The 16847-nt window shown below is 35.4% G+C and overlaps 1 protein-coding gene across 1 annotated transcript in view; it reads left to right on the top strand.

Annotated features, from left to right (window-relative positions):
* Ak6 (adenylate kinase isoenzyme 6) overlaps positions 1 to 16847 on the top strand; it is a 47790-nt gene that overhangs the window by 16939 nt on the left and 14004 nt on the right. The window contains exon 2 of the mRNA XM_090405956.1: positions 4174 to 4325. Coding sequence (XP_090262082.1) covers positions 4174 to 4325 — 152 coding nt within the window. The remainder of the gene's footprint in view (positions 1 to 4173; positions 4326 to 16847) is intronic.

Here is a 16847-nt window from a genome sequence, read left to right as displayed (position 1 = left end):
TGTAGTGTCACGTGTGCAAATATGTTTGAATGGCACAAACGCTTGCTGAAGGTCGAGAAAATGCTGAAGATGACGAATGACCGGGTTGCCCTGTCACGGCAGCAACCGGACAAAACATTTTGCAAAAATTAATGAAATTGCTGTCCTCAACGATTGCTGATTAAGCATTCGGATGATTGCATGATGCACATTGATAAGGGAACTGTATGACAACTTTTGCATGAGTAATTGAACATGGACAAAGTTTGCACCAAAATGGTTCCCAAAAACTCGTGTCAGGAGCAGAAAGATGACCAGAAACAAATTTGCACTGACATCATGGAACAGCGGAGCCGGACTTGCAGGAGAAGATCATCACATGTGATGAGATGTGGATTTTCCAGTACGATCCAGAAACAAAGAGACAATCGATGTGCTGGAAAACTCCATCACCGAGAATGAAAAAAGCAAGTCAAAACTGAAGACAATGCTGATCGTTTGTTTTTTTTTAAATATCAATGGTGTGGTAATGGATGAATGGGTATCAGAAGGTCAGACAGTTAACCAACATTATTACCTTGAGGTTCTGACCAAGCTGAGAGAACGAGCGAGGAAGATGAGACCCAATCTGTGGGAAGAACAAGCTTGGATTCTCCATCGGGACAACTCCAGCCCACAGTGCACTGTCTTTAAAGCAGTATCTGGCTGATAAGAAGATCCTAGTGTTGGACCCATCCACCTTACTCTATACACCATATGCAATGGTGTATAGATAGAGGAGGGGAGTATGCTGAAGGGGATAACAATTAAGTTGTACAATTGTAATAATAAACTACATTTTTGCATTATACATTATACCACATCATGTATGTAGTATAATGTATAATAAGGATGATAGTTGTGTATTCATTTGTTGGATAGAATAGTATATAAAGTACATTTTTGGTGCACTTTGCTCAATTCCATGTACATTATTCAGCATTATAAGAATTTTTTAACAGTATTCAAGTTATTTAATTTGTGAATTTAGTTAATTTTTAATTATTAACTTTTTTAATTAAAAGCAAAAGTACATTCTGTTGTGATTATGCCTTTTAAGTAGTATAACACTAAGGTATCTCATAGCAAAGGTCAGCCGAGCTTTGTGTATAGTAATAATGCCCTCATTTTCAGAAGCATTGATTTCTTAGCACAAAATGCTTTGCCTATTTGGTGGGAAATAAATATTTTCTCTTTATTCTAAATAGCTTAATCATGAAACTGAAGCTTCTTTTTTTTTGGTAAAATAATTTTGGTATCCAATCAATATCAAATACATATGAGCTGCATAAATTTTGACAATTTTCTTAAATTTGTTAATGATAAAAATCCTTTGACAGGTGCTTTAGTCAGCCTTGTTCATTGCAGAATTAAATGCAAGTTTGGTTTCATTATTTTAAAATTTTTATTCCATTCCTTGAAACATTGCTCAATGTAGTAGTATGTGAAGTGGGTATCTCTCCACATACTAGTTGGTGGCACTTTCATCAGTTGTCACAATGGTAAAATGCATTTGTGAATGGCATTGGTTATATAGGACTTAATGCAGTACTAATTGTATATCATTGTAATATTCATTATGCAATACCATAAATTATAGCATTTTTTTGTGCAGTAATTCTCCCATTTAGAGTCTTGTTTCCTAACTCAAGTTAATCTAGAATGGGAAGGCTACATAGTATACACATTTAAGGCAAACACTCATCAGAATTATTAGTGAAAAGTTTTATTTAAAAGATCATTATATTTTTTAAATTTCTTTTCTATTTGCTGCATCATGCAACCATGCTATGTGTGCAAAAAGAAGGATATTATGTATGGGGGAAAAAATTGGTGGCACTTTCTTCAACTATCACAGTGGTAAAATGCATTTGTTAATGACATTGGTTATATAGGACTTAATGCAGGTACTAATTGTATATCATTGTAATATTTGTTGTGCAGTAATAATAAATTTGCATTTTTGTGCAGTAATTCTCCCATTCACAGTCTTGTTTACTTAACTTGAGTTAATCTAGAAAGGCAAGGCTGCATAGCATACACATTGGCAGAAAGTTTTAAAAAGGTCATCACATTTTTTTATTATTTATTATTTTGGTTTTAAGTACACATTTATAAACATTTTTTTTCTTTTCCCAAACATAAATTCGTCCTTCTTTTTTCACATATAACATGGTTGTATGATGCAGTAGATGCAAAGAAATTCAAAAATTAACATTTCGTGAATGCTTCAGGGTTGTTATATTATTTTTGATTGAGATTTATCTGTACTTCCTTCCCAATTTATGCTTGCTTTAGACATTTCACTGTAAGGTGTTTGAAGTGAAATCTGACAGAATAGGGTGGTTAAGTCTTATTCCCAAAGTGTTTTATTTCTGTATACTGCATGTGTTCTTCCAGCTGGTTTGTCTATTTTGAAGGACGAACAACCAGTTTCTGGAAGAAAAAATCTTCCACCTCTATATGAGACCAGCTAACTCATCACTTGATTGAAAACATTTGATACAGGTTCCTCACATCATAGCTGTTGTACCACTTTACCCCAGTCCTGAAGATACTTTCAGGCACAAACTTTGTTTGCACACACTTGGATAAAGGATTAAAACTAAATTTATTATAGTCTGACCAAGTGAAAAATAAACTTTCAACATCTTTCTCTAAATCCAGAGTAATTTAATAAAAAAGGTGGCATGGCACACCGTTTGACAGCTCCTATGGGAGGAGATGACCTTACTAATGCTTTTACCTGGTATCTCCACTTGGGCCTGGCTCCCACTGAAGAGACCTCAATAAAGGTTGAAACTGGTCTGGGTTGTGGCCCTTCCCTTAATGCATAACATTATACATATCCGCAAGGAGATGTTTTGCATTATGGGAGATACTGAGATAGGAGTGTTGGTAACTTGCTCCACCTTTGCAAGGAGTTGCCCAGTGTTATACCACTTTACCCCAGTCCTGAAGATACTTTCAGGCGCAAACTTTGTTTGCACACACTTGGATAAAGGATTAAAACTAAATTTATCGCATCATAGCTGAAATTTGAACTTAGGTCTTTCTAGCCAAAGGACTTGTCTAAACCAGCTGAGCTACAGAAGTTCATCTGTGCTTAAGACATTTCAGTTAAGGCTCATAGACTGAAGAATGGTAAACTCCTATAAATTTTACAAACCGAGTTATTATAATAAACGCTTGTGAAACACACATGCAAAAAAAGACTGCTGTGCACAATAAATTGATATTTGGCGATACTAGAAGTTTCAACTTAAAAACTCTGAAAGTTAATAGTGAAAAAAAAACACATAATTTTTTACAAATGCTTGCCATTCTAAGTTTAATGCCTATGTTAAAGGACCCTTGCTTTCATTGATACTTTCTATATATAATATACAGGGTGTCTGGGCTAGAGGTATCCATAAATAATGGCTTATAATGTGATAACCACTCATTATATTTCTCAAACTAAGCTCAGTTGATAGGAAATCTCTCCAAGATTTGTTTTGTTACATTTTCAAAGGTGCAAAAACTGCATAAGAATGGTTATTGCCTCAGGCAGCATGCCCAACTGCCAGGCTGCCTAGGTTTCTGGATATGACTCCATTGGACATTTTTTGCATACAGCTTTATTAAAGACTTTATGTACCAGAGAAAAGTTTGAGATTTGGACGATTTCAAATGGTGTATTCTTGCAGCAGTTGCTCTAAGAACGCCTCAGATGCTGGAAAACACTTTGCAAGAGCTCGAGTATCATTCTGGCATCTGTTGAGCTGCAAAAGATGCCCGCATTGAACTTTACTAACCTTCATAAAAACTTAGTGAGTTACTCTGTATAATAACAAAAAAATTATTTTAATAAACCTTATAGAGGCTGAGACTTGTGTGTATTTTTGGATACCTCTAGCTCAGATATCCTGTATATAATATAATGTAAAAAGCATTTTTGTGTTCCTTGTAATTTGCAGATTTTTGTTTTAACGAGATAGTTGATTATTACCTAAAAGTAACATATAACTTTGGTGCTTTGTTCTTAGCAGTATGTCTGCTATATATTGGGCTTCTCGTTTCATAAATCTGCAGGTATATAACTTTTAACACACATTGCATGTTTGAAATGATATTATTCAGTATATAGAAAATTGACAATTTATTCCATATTAGGAACACCAGGTACAGGAAAATCCACTTTGTGTGCAGAACTAAGTCAGAGGGCAGGTTTAGAGTGGATCAATGTGGGAGAGGTTGCAAAAACTGGTCAGCTATATGATGGATATGATGATAAATATGAATGTGCTGTCATTGATGAAGATAGGGTTTGTTTATTAATGTTTCATAAGTTCTTCTTTTATAGTGTGCATTTAAGCATTTATCACATTCATTATTATTATTACTGCACTTTCTACTACTGTAATAGTACTAATACATAATACAACTTCTATTGCTTTGAAGATGATCCATGTGAACGACCTCCAAAAGTGTTGTTACACTTTTGGAGGTCATTCATATTGGATATGAACCGGTCATCCAATTTGCATTGGATGACCGGTGAGTCAAGGTGCATGAAATTGCTGAGACTATAGGCATTTCAGAAGAATGTGTACGACATATTTTGCATGAAGAATTGCAAATGAAAAAGCTTTGTGCAAAATGGGTGCTGCACTTACTCACAACAGATCAAAAACGCACTCACATGAAAATCTCTGAACAGTGCTTGGAGCATTTTAACAAGAATAAAACTGATTTTGTGCATCGATTTATTACTATGGATGAGACTTGGATTCATCATTACACACTAGAATCCAAACAGTAGACAGAAACTGGTTGTTCAGTGCCAAAGAAGACAAAGTGTTCCATCAGCAGGAAAGGTCATGTTTTGGGATGCTAAAGGCATTTTGTTTATTAATTATCTTAAAAAGGGTAAAACAATAACCAGGGAATATTATTCTAATCTTTTAACCAGACTAGACAAAAAAAATTCATGAGAAAAGACCCTGTTTGCAGAAGAAAAAAAAATCATCTTTCATCAGGACAATGCACCTGCCCACAAAAGTGTTTTGGCAATGGAAAAATTAAGGGATCTGCACTATGAATTGTTGGAATATCCACTCTATTCCCAAGATTTGGCTCCCTCTGACTTCTATCTCTTCCCAAAACTAAAACTCTTCCTCGCTGGTCAATTTTTTTTCAAATCAGGAGGTGATTGCAGCTGTAGAGGGGTATTTTGCAGATCTTGCTGAGAACCACTACAAGGATGGGATAATGGTGCTGGAGCATTGCTGGAATGAATGTATTAGTCTTAAGGGAGATTATGTTGAAAAATAAAAATAATTTTGAAATTATAAATTCATTTTTTCATTGTTAAGCAGAGTACTTTTCAGACCACCCTCGTATATACAATCTTTCTGTTTTAGAAAATTTTTCTCACAGAAGGTTCTACTAAGGTAGAAGTGGAGGAATTTTTTGATGCTTTAGAAAAAGCAACTGACACAATGAAAAAGGAAAAGTTGGTCCTTGTTGGGGACCTAAATAGCAGAGTAGGAAATGATTGTGAGACATACAAAAATATTTTGGGAAAATTTGGAGAAAAGAGCAAAGCTAATAATAATGGCAAATACTTGTTGGATTTCTGCTCAGGACATGGACTGGTTATTACTAACACCATGTTCCAACATAAAAATGTGCACAAATTCACATGGAAAGAAAGAGGGAAGGAATAAGAAACGTCTCATTGACTATATTATTGTTGATAGTAATGTTTTCTCCCTGGTGCAGGACACCAGGTGTACAGAGGATTTGAAATTGGAAGTGATCACTATTTAGTCCATGTTATTCTTACATGTAAGAAAGTTTCAAAGCGAATAAAAGTTGAGCAGCTCTCAGATGTGAACTGTAGACTAAAATACACAAAGATTAATTGAAGAAAAAATGAAAGAGTTTGAGAACAGGAATCAAACCTTGGAGATTCAGTGGCAAGCCTTGAAGAAAACCCTGATTGATTCAGCCAGAGAGGCATGTGGTGAGGTTGTCTGCAGGGATAGAAAAATCAGAACTCCATGGTGGACACAGGAAGTTAAAGAGGCAGTGAAGGAAAAGAAGAAAGCATATCAAAACTTCCTGGCAAATAAGTCAGCTTTTGCTCTTAGAGAGTACAGAGACAAATGTAAGAAAGTGAAACTCTGTGTAAAACTAGCTAAACAAAAATCATGGGAGGACTTTAGCAAGAACATAGAAAATAAATATCAAGAAGGTGGTAAGATATTCTAGAGGTTGTTGAAGAAGCTTAGAAATGGAGGAAACATTTTTGTAAAAGGAGTTAGAGATGATAAAGGTGACATGAAAACAGGAGAAAAAGATATCCTTTTTCTCCTGTTTTCATGATATCAAAAGTATGGAGTAATTACTTCGAAAAATTGCTAAACGAAACAAGTAGTGAGAGCACAGTGGTAAAAAACAATCAACAAGCATATGGTCAGGAATACATATCCATACTTGAAGTAGAAAAAACCGTCAAAGGCTTGAAATTTGGCAAGGCAACATGAGTAGATGATATTCGACCAGAAATGCTGAAGTATGGTGGTATAAAGGTTTTACAGTGGCTGCACTGCATAGTTCAGAAAGCCTGGAAGGATGAATTCCCGATGATTGGAGTAGAGCTGTCATAGTACCCATATATAAAAAAGAGAAATAAAACTGCATGTGAGAATTACAGCGGTACTGAGTGTTCTTGGCAAGATCTATGCAAGTATACTTGAGAAACGGTTGAGAAGAATTGTGGAAAAAAAGCTTGGTGAATAACAAGCTGGATTCAGGCCAAATGGAGGCTGTCAGGATCAGATCTTCACTTTACGACAAACAGTTGAGAAAGCATGGGAATATAACAAAGATCTATATTTAAGTTTTGTCGATCTAGAAAAGGCATATGACTCGCTGCCAAGAGAGAAGCTATTCAATACGCTGCAATTATATGGTGTATATCAAGCAATACTTAGTCTTTATTTGAGTTGTAAGTCAGCAGTTAGAATTGAAGGAAGTACAGGAAGATGGTTTAATGTTAAATCTGGTGTGAGACAAAGATGTACATTATCCCCTCTGTTATTCATTATCTATATCGATCACATTATGAAGGAAAGTGGTATTAAACATGATATCAGAATTGGAGATGTTAATGTCAGCTCTTTGCTTTATGCGGATGATGTTATACTTCTAAATAAATTCGCTACAAGTTTGCAAGATTCCCTGACTAAATTGAATAACTGTTGTAATAGATATGGTATGAAGGTCTGCATTAAAAGGACAAAGACAATGAAAATAGGTAGAATTGTTGAAAATGTCGACTGTGTTGTGAATGGGGAACCCATGGAACAAGTGAAACATTTCAGCTACTTAGGCACGATTTTTACTAAAGATGGTAAATTAAATATAGAAATAGACAGCAGAATCAACAAAGCTGGTGTGGTTGGCAGTCAATTGAATAAATTCATATGAAATAAGAGAGAAATTAGTCGGAACACTAAATTAGCTGTATACAAGACAGTGTTCAAACCAGTTTTAACTTATGGATCTGAGAGGTGGTTTAGAAGTAAAACACTTGACCAAAAGACTAGAGACCCTAGATATGAGAGTCCCGAGAAAGATTAGAGGCTTGAACAGATTGCATCAATGGCAATATCATATTAAAAATGAGGATATTAGGAAAGAACTTGACATTGTCAACATTCAGGATTGCATTAGCAGTGCTAATCTTCTCAGGTGGTATGGTCACTTAAACAGAATGGGCAAGGAAAGATTAGCAAAACAAATGTTCTCTGCTAGGTTGGCAGGAAAATGACCCAGAGGAAGACCAAGATATAGGTGGATTGATACGGCACAAAGTGCCTTAGACGATAGAAATATAAGATCTGATAATGTTGGAGTCTTGACAAGTAACAGACTGATTTGTAGGAAGATTGTAGATAGGAAGTTAGTAATGATATAAATTTTTCATGTAGTACTATCATATCCTGTAAACCCCTTGAGAGTACATGTCAGGAATTTGATGATGGATATAGGCCAAGAGCCATGGATTAGAAAGAAGACAAAATAGTAAACTGTTGCTGGGATACATATGTCCCATTATAAACTAGTCTGAAGACAAAGAAAATGATGGCATGAGACAGGAACAGGCTACTTGGTCTAAAATCCATGATAGAAAGAAAAAAAAAATATTAAAAAGTTATTTTTATTTTATAAATTTTTCTCAAACAAATCACTTTTGGATAATATATTTCTTTTATTACACTGGACATTCAGGTGCTAGAGAGATTGGTTAGAATAGAATACAGAATCGGGTTAATAGACATAGGATTCTTTATTACAGTCAGCAATGTATTTGTAAAAGATAAGCCTTAAGTAAGCTACTTAGTGACAAATGTGTTGTATAACGGAGACTCATATATGGTGATTATCTTTGGACTATGCAGTCATTTGATAGATTACCATAACTTGATATATGTGGAGATGAGAAGGAGTAATAGATTAGTCAGATCAGATAGATAGATTAGTTGTTTGAACAATACCAGCAAGTTATATATATAAAAGGAAGGATCAGTGTCTCAAAAACGGAATGAACCAATGCCATGCTGTAGGGATTTTGTTCTTGGATCTTTCTGTTTAACTTATTTGTTAATGATGTTTCATGTGGATTGACAGAGAATATTTAGGTATTTTTCTGATGTAGTTTTAATCATAATGAGTGCGGAGTTGCACTTTGGAGTACACAGGTGTCCGGCTGTGCAAGTTTAGCATGTGGTTTATCTCAGCGTTTGATACATCAGTATCGCTAAATTTAATAATCTTAGTGTGTAATGTAATAGGTTTATGTGTCTTGTTTTCACTGGAAGCAACAGCCCTTTGAATTTTTATCTGCCATTATTAACAACAATAAAATAAAATAATAGTAATAAAGAGTTTGTAATTCGCAGCAAAACACAGAGAGAGAGAGATGCAGTGAGCAATGATGTCGAAACAAATCGATTCATGAAATCTGCACATCAGCTGATTCATTGGAGCACCATTTTGCTAAAACTGTTGTACAAGTGATGCAGGGTTGTATAAATGACCATTGATCATAATTGGGAAACATTGTATTGAGTACATTTGGTGTAAAGCAAAGCATCATAAGGCAGGGTATTACTATCTATAATTTTTCATGAATCTGTTTTATTAAAAAATATAATATAAAGTAACTGCATTTGTCTTTTTTCTTAATTTCAGAAAGAGTACTCGCATAACAAAATAAAGATTAAACAGGTGAGAATTTGCAAAAGTGTAATGTAATCTTCTGCCTCAGTCAAAATAATAGCATCAAAAAAGTTTTTTTTTTTTTTTTTTGTGAATCTAGTTTATGGAAACTTGTTTGTTGTAGTGTCACTTTTTTTTTTTTTTTTTGTTGAAAGTATTAACAGCTTTGCACATAAGCTGATAATTTGATACACTACAATAAACTAAATGCACCACTGAAAAGCTCTGACCAGAGAGCTGCATTAATACAATGTATGCTAAAAGAAATTCATTATCACAAACTATTTACTATAATGAACTATTCCTCAAGTTCACTAGTAAGAATCAACTGTATGTAACCATGCTTACATACAGGGATTCTTTTACATAAAAAAGGACAGAGAAGACCAGAAAAATTGTAGTCCTATTAGTTTCTTATCAGTAATATATAAAGTGTTCACAGGTGAGTCGTTGCACTGCCTGGAAAAAGTGCTATCTTTTGCTCAGGCAATGTGAACAATCTGGTTTCAGCACTATAGTCATACACAAGTACTATGAGAACAGATATAAAGGTCTAACGAATACAGACTCCCACTCTGCTTGGCATTCATTGACTATGAGAAAGTATTTGATTCCATAAGAACCTTGGCAGTCTTGGCAACCCCTTGAGTCTTGCTCCAATAGATGACACCTACAAGGGTGGTCTGAAAAGTTCTCGGCCTGACAATGAAAAAACTAATTTATAATTTGAAAATTATTTTTAATTTTCAACATGATCTCCCTTAAGACTAATATGTTTATTCCAGCGATGCTTCAGTGCCATTATCCTGTCCCTGTAGTGATTCTCAGTAATATCTGCAAAATACCCCTCTACAGCTACAATCACCTCTTGATTCGAAGAAAAACGCTGACCACAGAGGAAGAGTTTTAGTTTTGGGAAGAGATAGAAGCCAGAGGGAACCAAATCTGGGGAATAGGGTGGATGTTCCAACAATTCATATTGCAGACCCCCTTAATTTTTCCATTGCCAATGCACCTGTCCACAAAGGTGTTTTGTGGGCTGTTGCATTATCCTGATGAAAGATGATTTTTTTTCTTCTGCAAACAGGGTTTTTTTCACACAAATTTTTCATATAGTCTGGTTAAAAGATCAAAATAATATTCGCCAGTTATTGTTTTACCCTTTTCAAGATAATTAATAAACAAAATGCCTTTAGCATCCCAAAACACCGATGCCATGAACTTTCCTGCTAATGGAACCCACTTTGTCTTCTTTGTTGCTGAACAACTGGCTTCTGTCTGCTGTTTGGTTTCTGGTGTGGAATGGAGAATCCAAGTCTCATCCATAGTAATAAATCGATGCACAAAATCAGTTTTATTCTTGTTAAAATGCTCCAAGCACTGTTCAGAGATTTTCATGCGAGTGCATTTTTGATCTGTTGTGAGCAAGTGCAGCACTCATCTTGCGCAAAGCTTTTTCATTTGCAATTCTTCATGCAAAATATGTTCTACACATTCTTTTGAAATGCCTATAGTCTCCGCAATTTCACGCACCTTGATTCACCAGTCATCCAATGCCATATCGTGCACCAGATCAACGATTTCTGGTGTTGTTACACTTTTTTGGAGGTCGTTCACGTGGATCATCTTAAAAGCTGGTACGGTGACGTTTAAAATCGGCAGGCCATTTCTTAATTTTCGAAAACGAAGGAGAAGAGTGCCCATAAACGTTTATGAACTTTGAATGAATTTCTTATGGGTTAAACCTTCTTTTACAAAGAATTTTATAACCGCATCCATTTCAAGGGATACAGACAACACTTCAGACAGCTCATCATCATCAAATTCCTGCCATGTACCCTCAAGGGTGTACAGGATATGATAGTACTACATGAAAAATTTACAACATTACTAACTTCCTATCTACAATTTTCCTCCAGATCAGTCTGTTACGTGTCAAGACTTCAATATTATCAGATCTTATATTTCTGTCGTCTAAGGCACTTTATACCCTATCAAACCACCTATATCTTGGTCTTCCTCTGGGTCGCTTTCCTACCAACCTGGCAGAGAACACTTGTTTTGCCAATCTTTCCTCACCCATTCTGTTTAAATGACCATACCACCTGAGATTAGCTCTGCTAACGCATTCCGATTCTGACAATGTCAAGTTCTTTCCTAATATCCTCATTTTTAATATGATATTGCCATTTATGCCATCTTTCTCAGGACTCTCATATCTGCGGTCTCTAGTCTTTGGTCAAGTTTTTTACTTCTGACCCAGCTCTCAGATCCATAAGTTAAAACTGGTTTGAACACTGTCTTGTATACAGCTAATTTAGTGTTCCAACTAATTTCTCTCTTATTCCATATGAATTTATTCAATTGACTTCCTACTATACCAGCTTTATTGATTCTGTTGTCTATTTCTATATTTAATTTACCATCTTCACTAAAAAAATCATGCCTAAGTAGGTGAAACGTTTTACTTGTTCCACAGTTGACAGTTGACAATGCAGTTGACATTTTCAACAATTCTGCCTATTTTCATTGTCTTTGTCTTTTTATTGCTGACCTTCATGCAAAATCATTACAACAGTTATTCAATTTAGTCAAGGAATCTTGCAGACTCGTAGTGGATTTATTGATAAATATAACATCATCTGCATAAAGCAAAGAGCTGACATTAACATCTCCAATTTTGATTTCATTTTTAATACCACTTTCCTTCATAATGTGATCCATATGGATGTTACCGCTAAAGTGCAGAAATCAGTTATTCTACAGATTATTTAGGTATTGTGCAGATTAACTAGGGTGATCCGTTAACGTGCCAAAAATTGTTTCATTTCTCAAATTACCTAGGTAATCTGCAAATTACCTAGATAATCTGCACATTACCTACTAGGCACTCGTTAAAGTGAAAATAAGATCTTTGCTGGAACAACAGCAATTAAAAAACTATAATACAAAGAATCAACGGTTTAAAATATTATTACAATTAAAGAAATGAATTTGCAAAACATATAATAAAATGATGTTTACTTATTAGTGCAATCTAAAGATTGGTGACGCTTTGAATTACATAGCAATTGGTTTTTCGACAAGCACACCTATTTGTGGTACATTTAGATTTACAGTCACACAGCGAAAAGTCAGCTACTGGAACAAATCTGAAAATAAATCCCAACTCAACATCACCAGAGTTAAAGATCGGTACTATCAACGTAAGAAGCCTGAATGGCAAAGAAATGGACCTAGCTGAGGAATTAGATAAGTACCAGATCGACATAATAGGGGTGACTGAAACAAAAATGACTAAAACTGGTGAGATCTTTCTGAGCAATAAATACAAAATGTTATATTCAGGCAATGACAAACAAGGAAAAGGAGTAGCCATAGTATTCAACACAAAATACGAGGCTAATCTTCTTGAATGGCAGTCAATCTCAAGTAGAGTAATGTGGGCAAATACGAGAATGGGGAACTGGACAATGAGACTTATTTGTGCCTATGGTCCCAAAGAAGGTTCTACTAAGGTAGAAGTGGAGGAATTTTTTGAGGCTTTAGAAAAAGCAACTGACACAATGAAAAATGAAAAGTTGGTCCTTGTTGGGGATCTGAATAGCAGAGTAGGAAATGATTGTCAGACATACAAAAATATATTGGGAAAATTTGGAGAAAAGAGCAAAGCTAATAATAATGGCAAATATCTGTTGGATTTCTGCTCAGGACATGGACTGGTTATTACTAACACCGTGTTCCAACATAAAAATGTGCACAACTTCACATGGAGAGAAGAGGCTAGGAATAAGAAAAGTCTCATTGACTATGTTATTGTTGATAGTGATGTTTTCTCCCTGGTGCAGGACACCAGAGTGTACAGAGGATTTGAAATTGGAAGTGATCACTATTTAGTCTTGAGCAGGTTAAAATTGAATTTCATATTGAAAAGAATAACATCTAAGAAAGTTTTAAAGTGAATAAAAGTTGAGCAGCTTTCAGATGTGAACTGTAGGCTAAAATACACAAAGATTATTGATGAAAAAATGAAAGAGTTTGAGAACAGGAATCAAACCTTGGAGATTCAGTGGCAAACTCTGAAGAAAACATTGATTGATTCCGCCAGAGAGGCATGTGGTGAGGTTATCTGTAAGGATAAAAAAATCAGAACTCCGTGGTGGACACAGTTAAAGAGGCAGTGAAGGAAAAGAAGAAAGCATACGAAAAGTTCCTGTCAAATAAGTCAGCTTGTGCTCTTAGAGAATATAGAGACAAATGCAAGAATGCTAAACACTGTGTAAAACTAGCTAAACAAAATTCATGAGAGGACTTTGGCAAGAATATAGAAAATAAATATCAAGAAGGTGGCAAAATATTCTGGAAGTTGTTGAAGAAGCTTAAGAATGGAGGAAAGAGTGCTGTAAAAGGAATTAAAGATGATAAAGGTGACATGAAAACGGGAGAAAAAGATATCCTTGAAGTATGGAGTAATTACTTTGAAAAACTGCTAAATGAAACGAGCAGTGATGACAGCACAGTGGTAAAAAACACTGACCAGGCATGCAGTCAGGAATGCATATCCATACTAGAAATAGAAAAAGCCATCAAAAGCTTGAAATGTGGAAAGGCAGCAGGAGTAGATGATATTCGACCAGAAATGCTGAAGTATGTTGGTATAAGAGTCTTACAGTGTCTGCACTGCATAGTTCAGAAAGCCTGGACAGAGGGACGAATTCCCAATGACTGGAGTAGATCTCTCATAGTACCCATATATAAAAAGGGAAACAGAACTGCATGTGAGAATTACAGAGGTATTTCCCTACTGCGTATTCCTGGCAAGATCTATGCAAATATACTTGAGAAACGGTTGATAAGAATTGTGGAAGAAAAGCTTGGTGAAGAACAAGCTGGATTCAGGCCAAATAGAGGCTGTCAGGATCAGATCTTCACTTTACGACAAATAGTCGAGAAAGCATGGGAATATAACAAAGATCTCTATTTAAGTTTTGTCGATCTAGAAAAGGCATATGACAAGGTGCCAAGAGAGAAGCTATTCAATACGCTGCAGTTATATGGTGTCAATGGGGCATTATATCAAGCAATACTTAGTCTTTATTTGAGTTGTAAGTCAGCAGTTAGAATTGAAGGAAGTACAGGAAGATGGTTTAATGTTAAATCTGGTGTGAGACAAGGATGTACGTTATCCCCTCTATTATTCATTATCTATATGGATCACATTATGAAGGAAAGTGGTATTAAACATGATATCAAAATTGGAGATGTTAATGTCAGCTCTTTGCTTTATGCAGATGATGTTATACTTCTAAATAAATCTGCTACAAGTCTGCAAGATTCTCTGACTAAATTGAATAGCTGTTGTAATAGATATGGTATGAAGGTCAGCAATAAAAAGACAATGAAAATAGGCAGAATCATTGAAAATGTCAACTGTGTTGTGAATGGAGAACCTGTGGAACAAGTAAAACATTTCAGCTATTTAGGCACGATTTTTACTGAAGATGGTAAATTAAATATAGAAATTGACAACAGAATCAGCAAAGCTGGTATGGTGGGAAGTCAATTTATAATTTCTCTCTTATTCCATATGAATTTATTCCATAAATTCATATGGAATAAGAGAGAAATTAGTCGGAACACTAAATTAGCTGTGTACAAGACAGTGTTCAAACCAGTTTTAACTTATGGATCTGAGAGCTGGGTCAGAAGTAAAACACTTGACCAAAGACTAGAGACCACAGATATGAGAGTCCTGAGAAAGATTATAGGCATGAACAGATGGCATCAATGCAATATCATATTAAAAACGAGGATATTAGGAAAGAACTTGACATTGTCAGCATCCAGGAATGCGGTAGCAGAGCTAATCTCAGGTGGTATTGGTCACTTAAACAGAATGGGTGAGGAAAGATTAGCAAAACAAGTGTTCTCTGCCAGGTTGGCAGCAAAACGACCCAGAGGAAGACCAAGATATAGGTGGATTGATACGGTACAAAGTGCTTTAGACGATAGAAATATAAGATCTGATAATGTTGGAGTCTTGACAAGTAACAGACTGATTTGGAGGAAAATTGTAGATAGGAAATTATTAATGATATAATTTTTTTCATGTAGTACTCTCATATCCTGTACACCCCTTGAGGGTACATGGCAGGAATTTGATGATGATGATTTTCTGAAACTCTGCCCAGTACCAATGGATTGTTTTATTGCTGTTTGACGTAAAGATATATCTACAGCAGGGGCATCATCTTTTGTTAAATATCTCTCTTTGCGAAATGAATTCAGATTTTGCATACAATTGTTTTAAAATACCCATTTTAGTACCAAGTTTATAAAAGCCATCCTCTGTTTTTCTAAGAACCGCAGCTAAAATCGAGCGGGCATCAGTTTTTGCTCTGTCTACTTCCCGTACTTTAATTTTCACAGTGACACCTTCATCAACATTTGGGTGCTTTGCATTTGAAACTGCTAACATTTTCTTTACTTGCTTTTCTAAACCTTTCTTGGCTTCATCACGCTGTATTTTCTAATCCATATTTTTTTTACAGATGTTGCACAATACATTCTTACCATGCCCTTCCTCTTTAGGAACTGTTTCACCACAAATTACGTGAACAAACATGTCACACGATTTACACTTGTGAGCACCTGATGCTGCTTTTGAGCAAACAATACAGACTATTTCTTGTATAGTCCTCTTTACAGACTCTGTACGAAACTGTGATGGCGATTCTGCTGAAGTTGAGGGTAACTCAGTGATGACTTCTTCTGCATGCAGAGGTGATTACTTGGAGGTGCAGGGTAACTGAATATTCTTCATAACTGTATTCTCAATCAAAGGTATAGAAGTCAGTTTAAGATTACTATCGATAAATTCTTGTATTTCTATAGGTGATTCTGTAGAAGCAGGGGATAATGGAATGTCCTCTTGAGTAAGATTTGACTGTGATCCCATAATCACAGTTTCTTGTGAATCTTCTAATTTTTCAAGGTCTTCTTGAGTATTTATCGAATGTAATACACTTTGTGGTATAATAGAAGAAGACAATCCCACTTTTGCGGGACAACCGAATATGGCTTCATATGGACTTCTTTTAATTGCAGAATGATAGGCACGATTCTTCATGAATTGTACAAATCGTACGCCCTCACTCCACTTGTTAGTTTGGTTATCAGCCATCCAAGTAGTGAGCATGTTTTCAATGTCTTGATTCACTCGTTCTACACTTCCTTGACTTTGGCTGTGTCTAGGTTTGCCATTAACCATTTTGATTTCTCGCCACAACTGTGTTACACATTCTAAGATTTTATTACAAAATTTGCGTCCATTATTAGAATGCAAAATACTTGGAGCGCCAAAAAGGAGAAAAATATCAAGCAAGTTATAGGCTACTTCATCCGCCCGTTTTGATGTGAGCGGCTTCAATACAACAAATTTTGTTAAGTGGTCTTGGTATACGAGAAGAAATTTAAACTTTCCATCTGGTTGAGATTGGTAATCGATGAGATCCACCTGGCATCTATTGAAATGCGACGAAATAATCGGCTTTACA

This window comes from Typopeltis vanoorti, chromosome 16, assembly GCF_054136105.1.
Source record: "Typopeltis vanoorti isolate ZY-2024b chromosome 16, IOZ_Tvanoo_1.0, whole genome shotgun sequence".
Classification (NCBI taxonomy): domain Eukaryota; kingdom Metazoa; phylum Arthropoda; class Arachnida; order Uropygi; family Thelyphonidae; genus Typopeltis; species Typopeltis vanoorti.
This window is presented reverse-complemented; position numbering and strand designations above follow the sequence as displayed.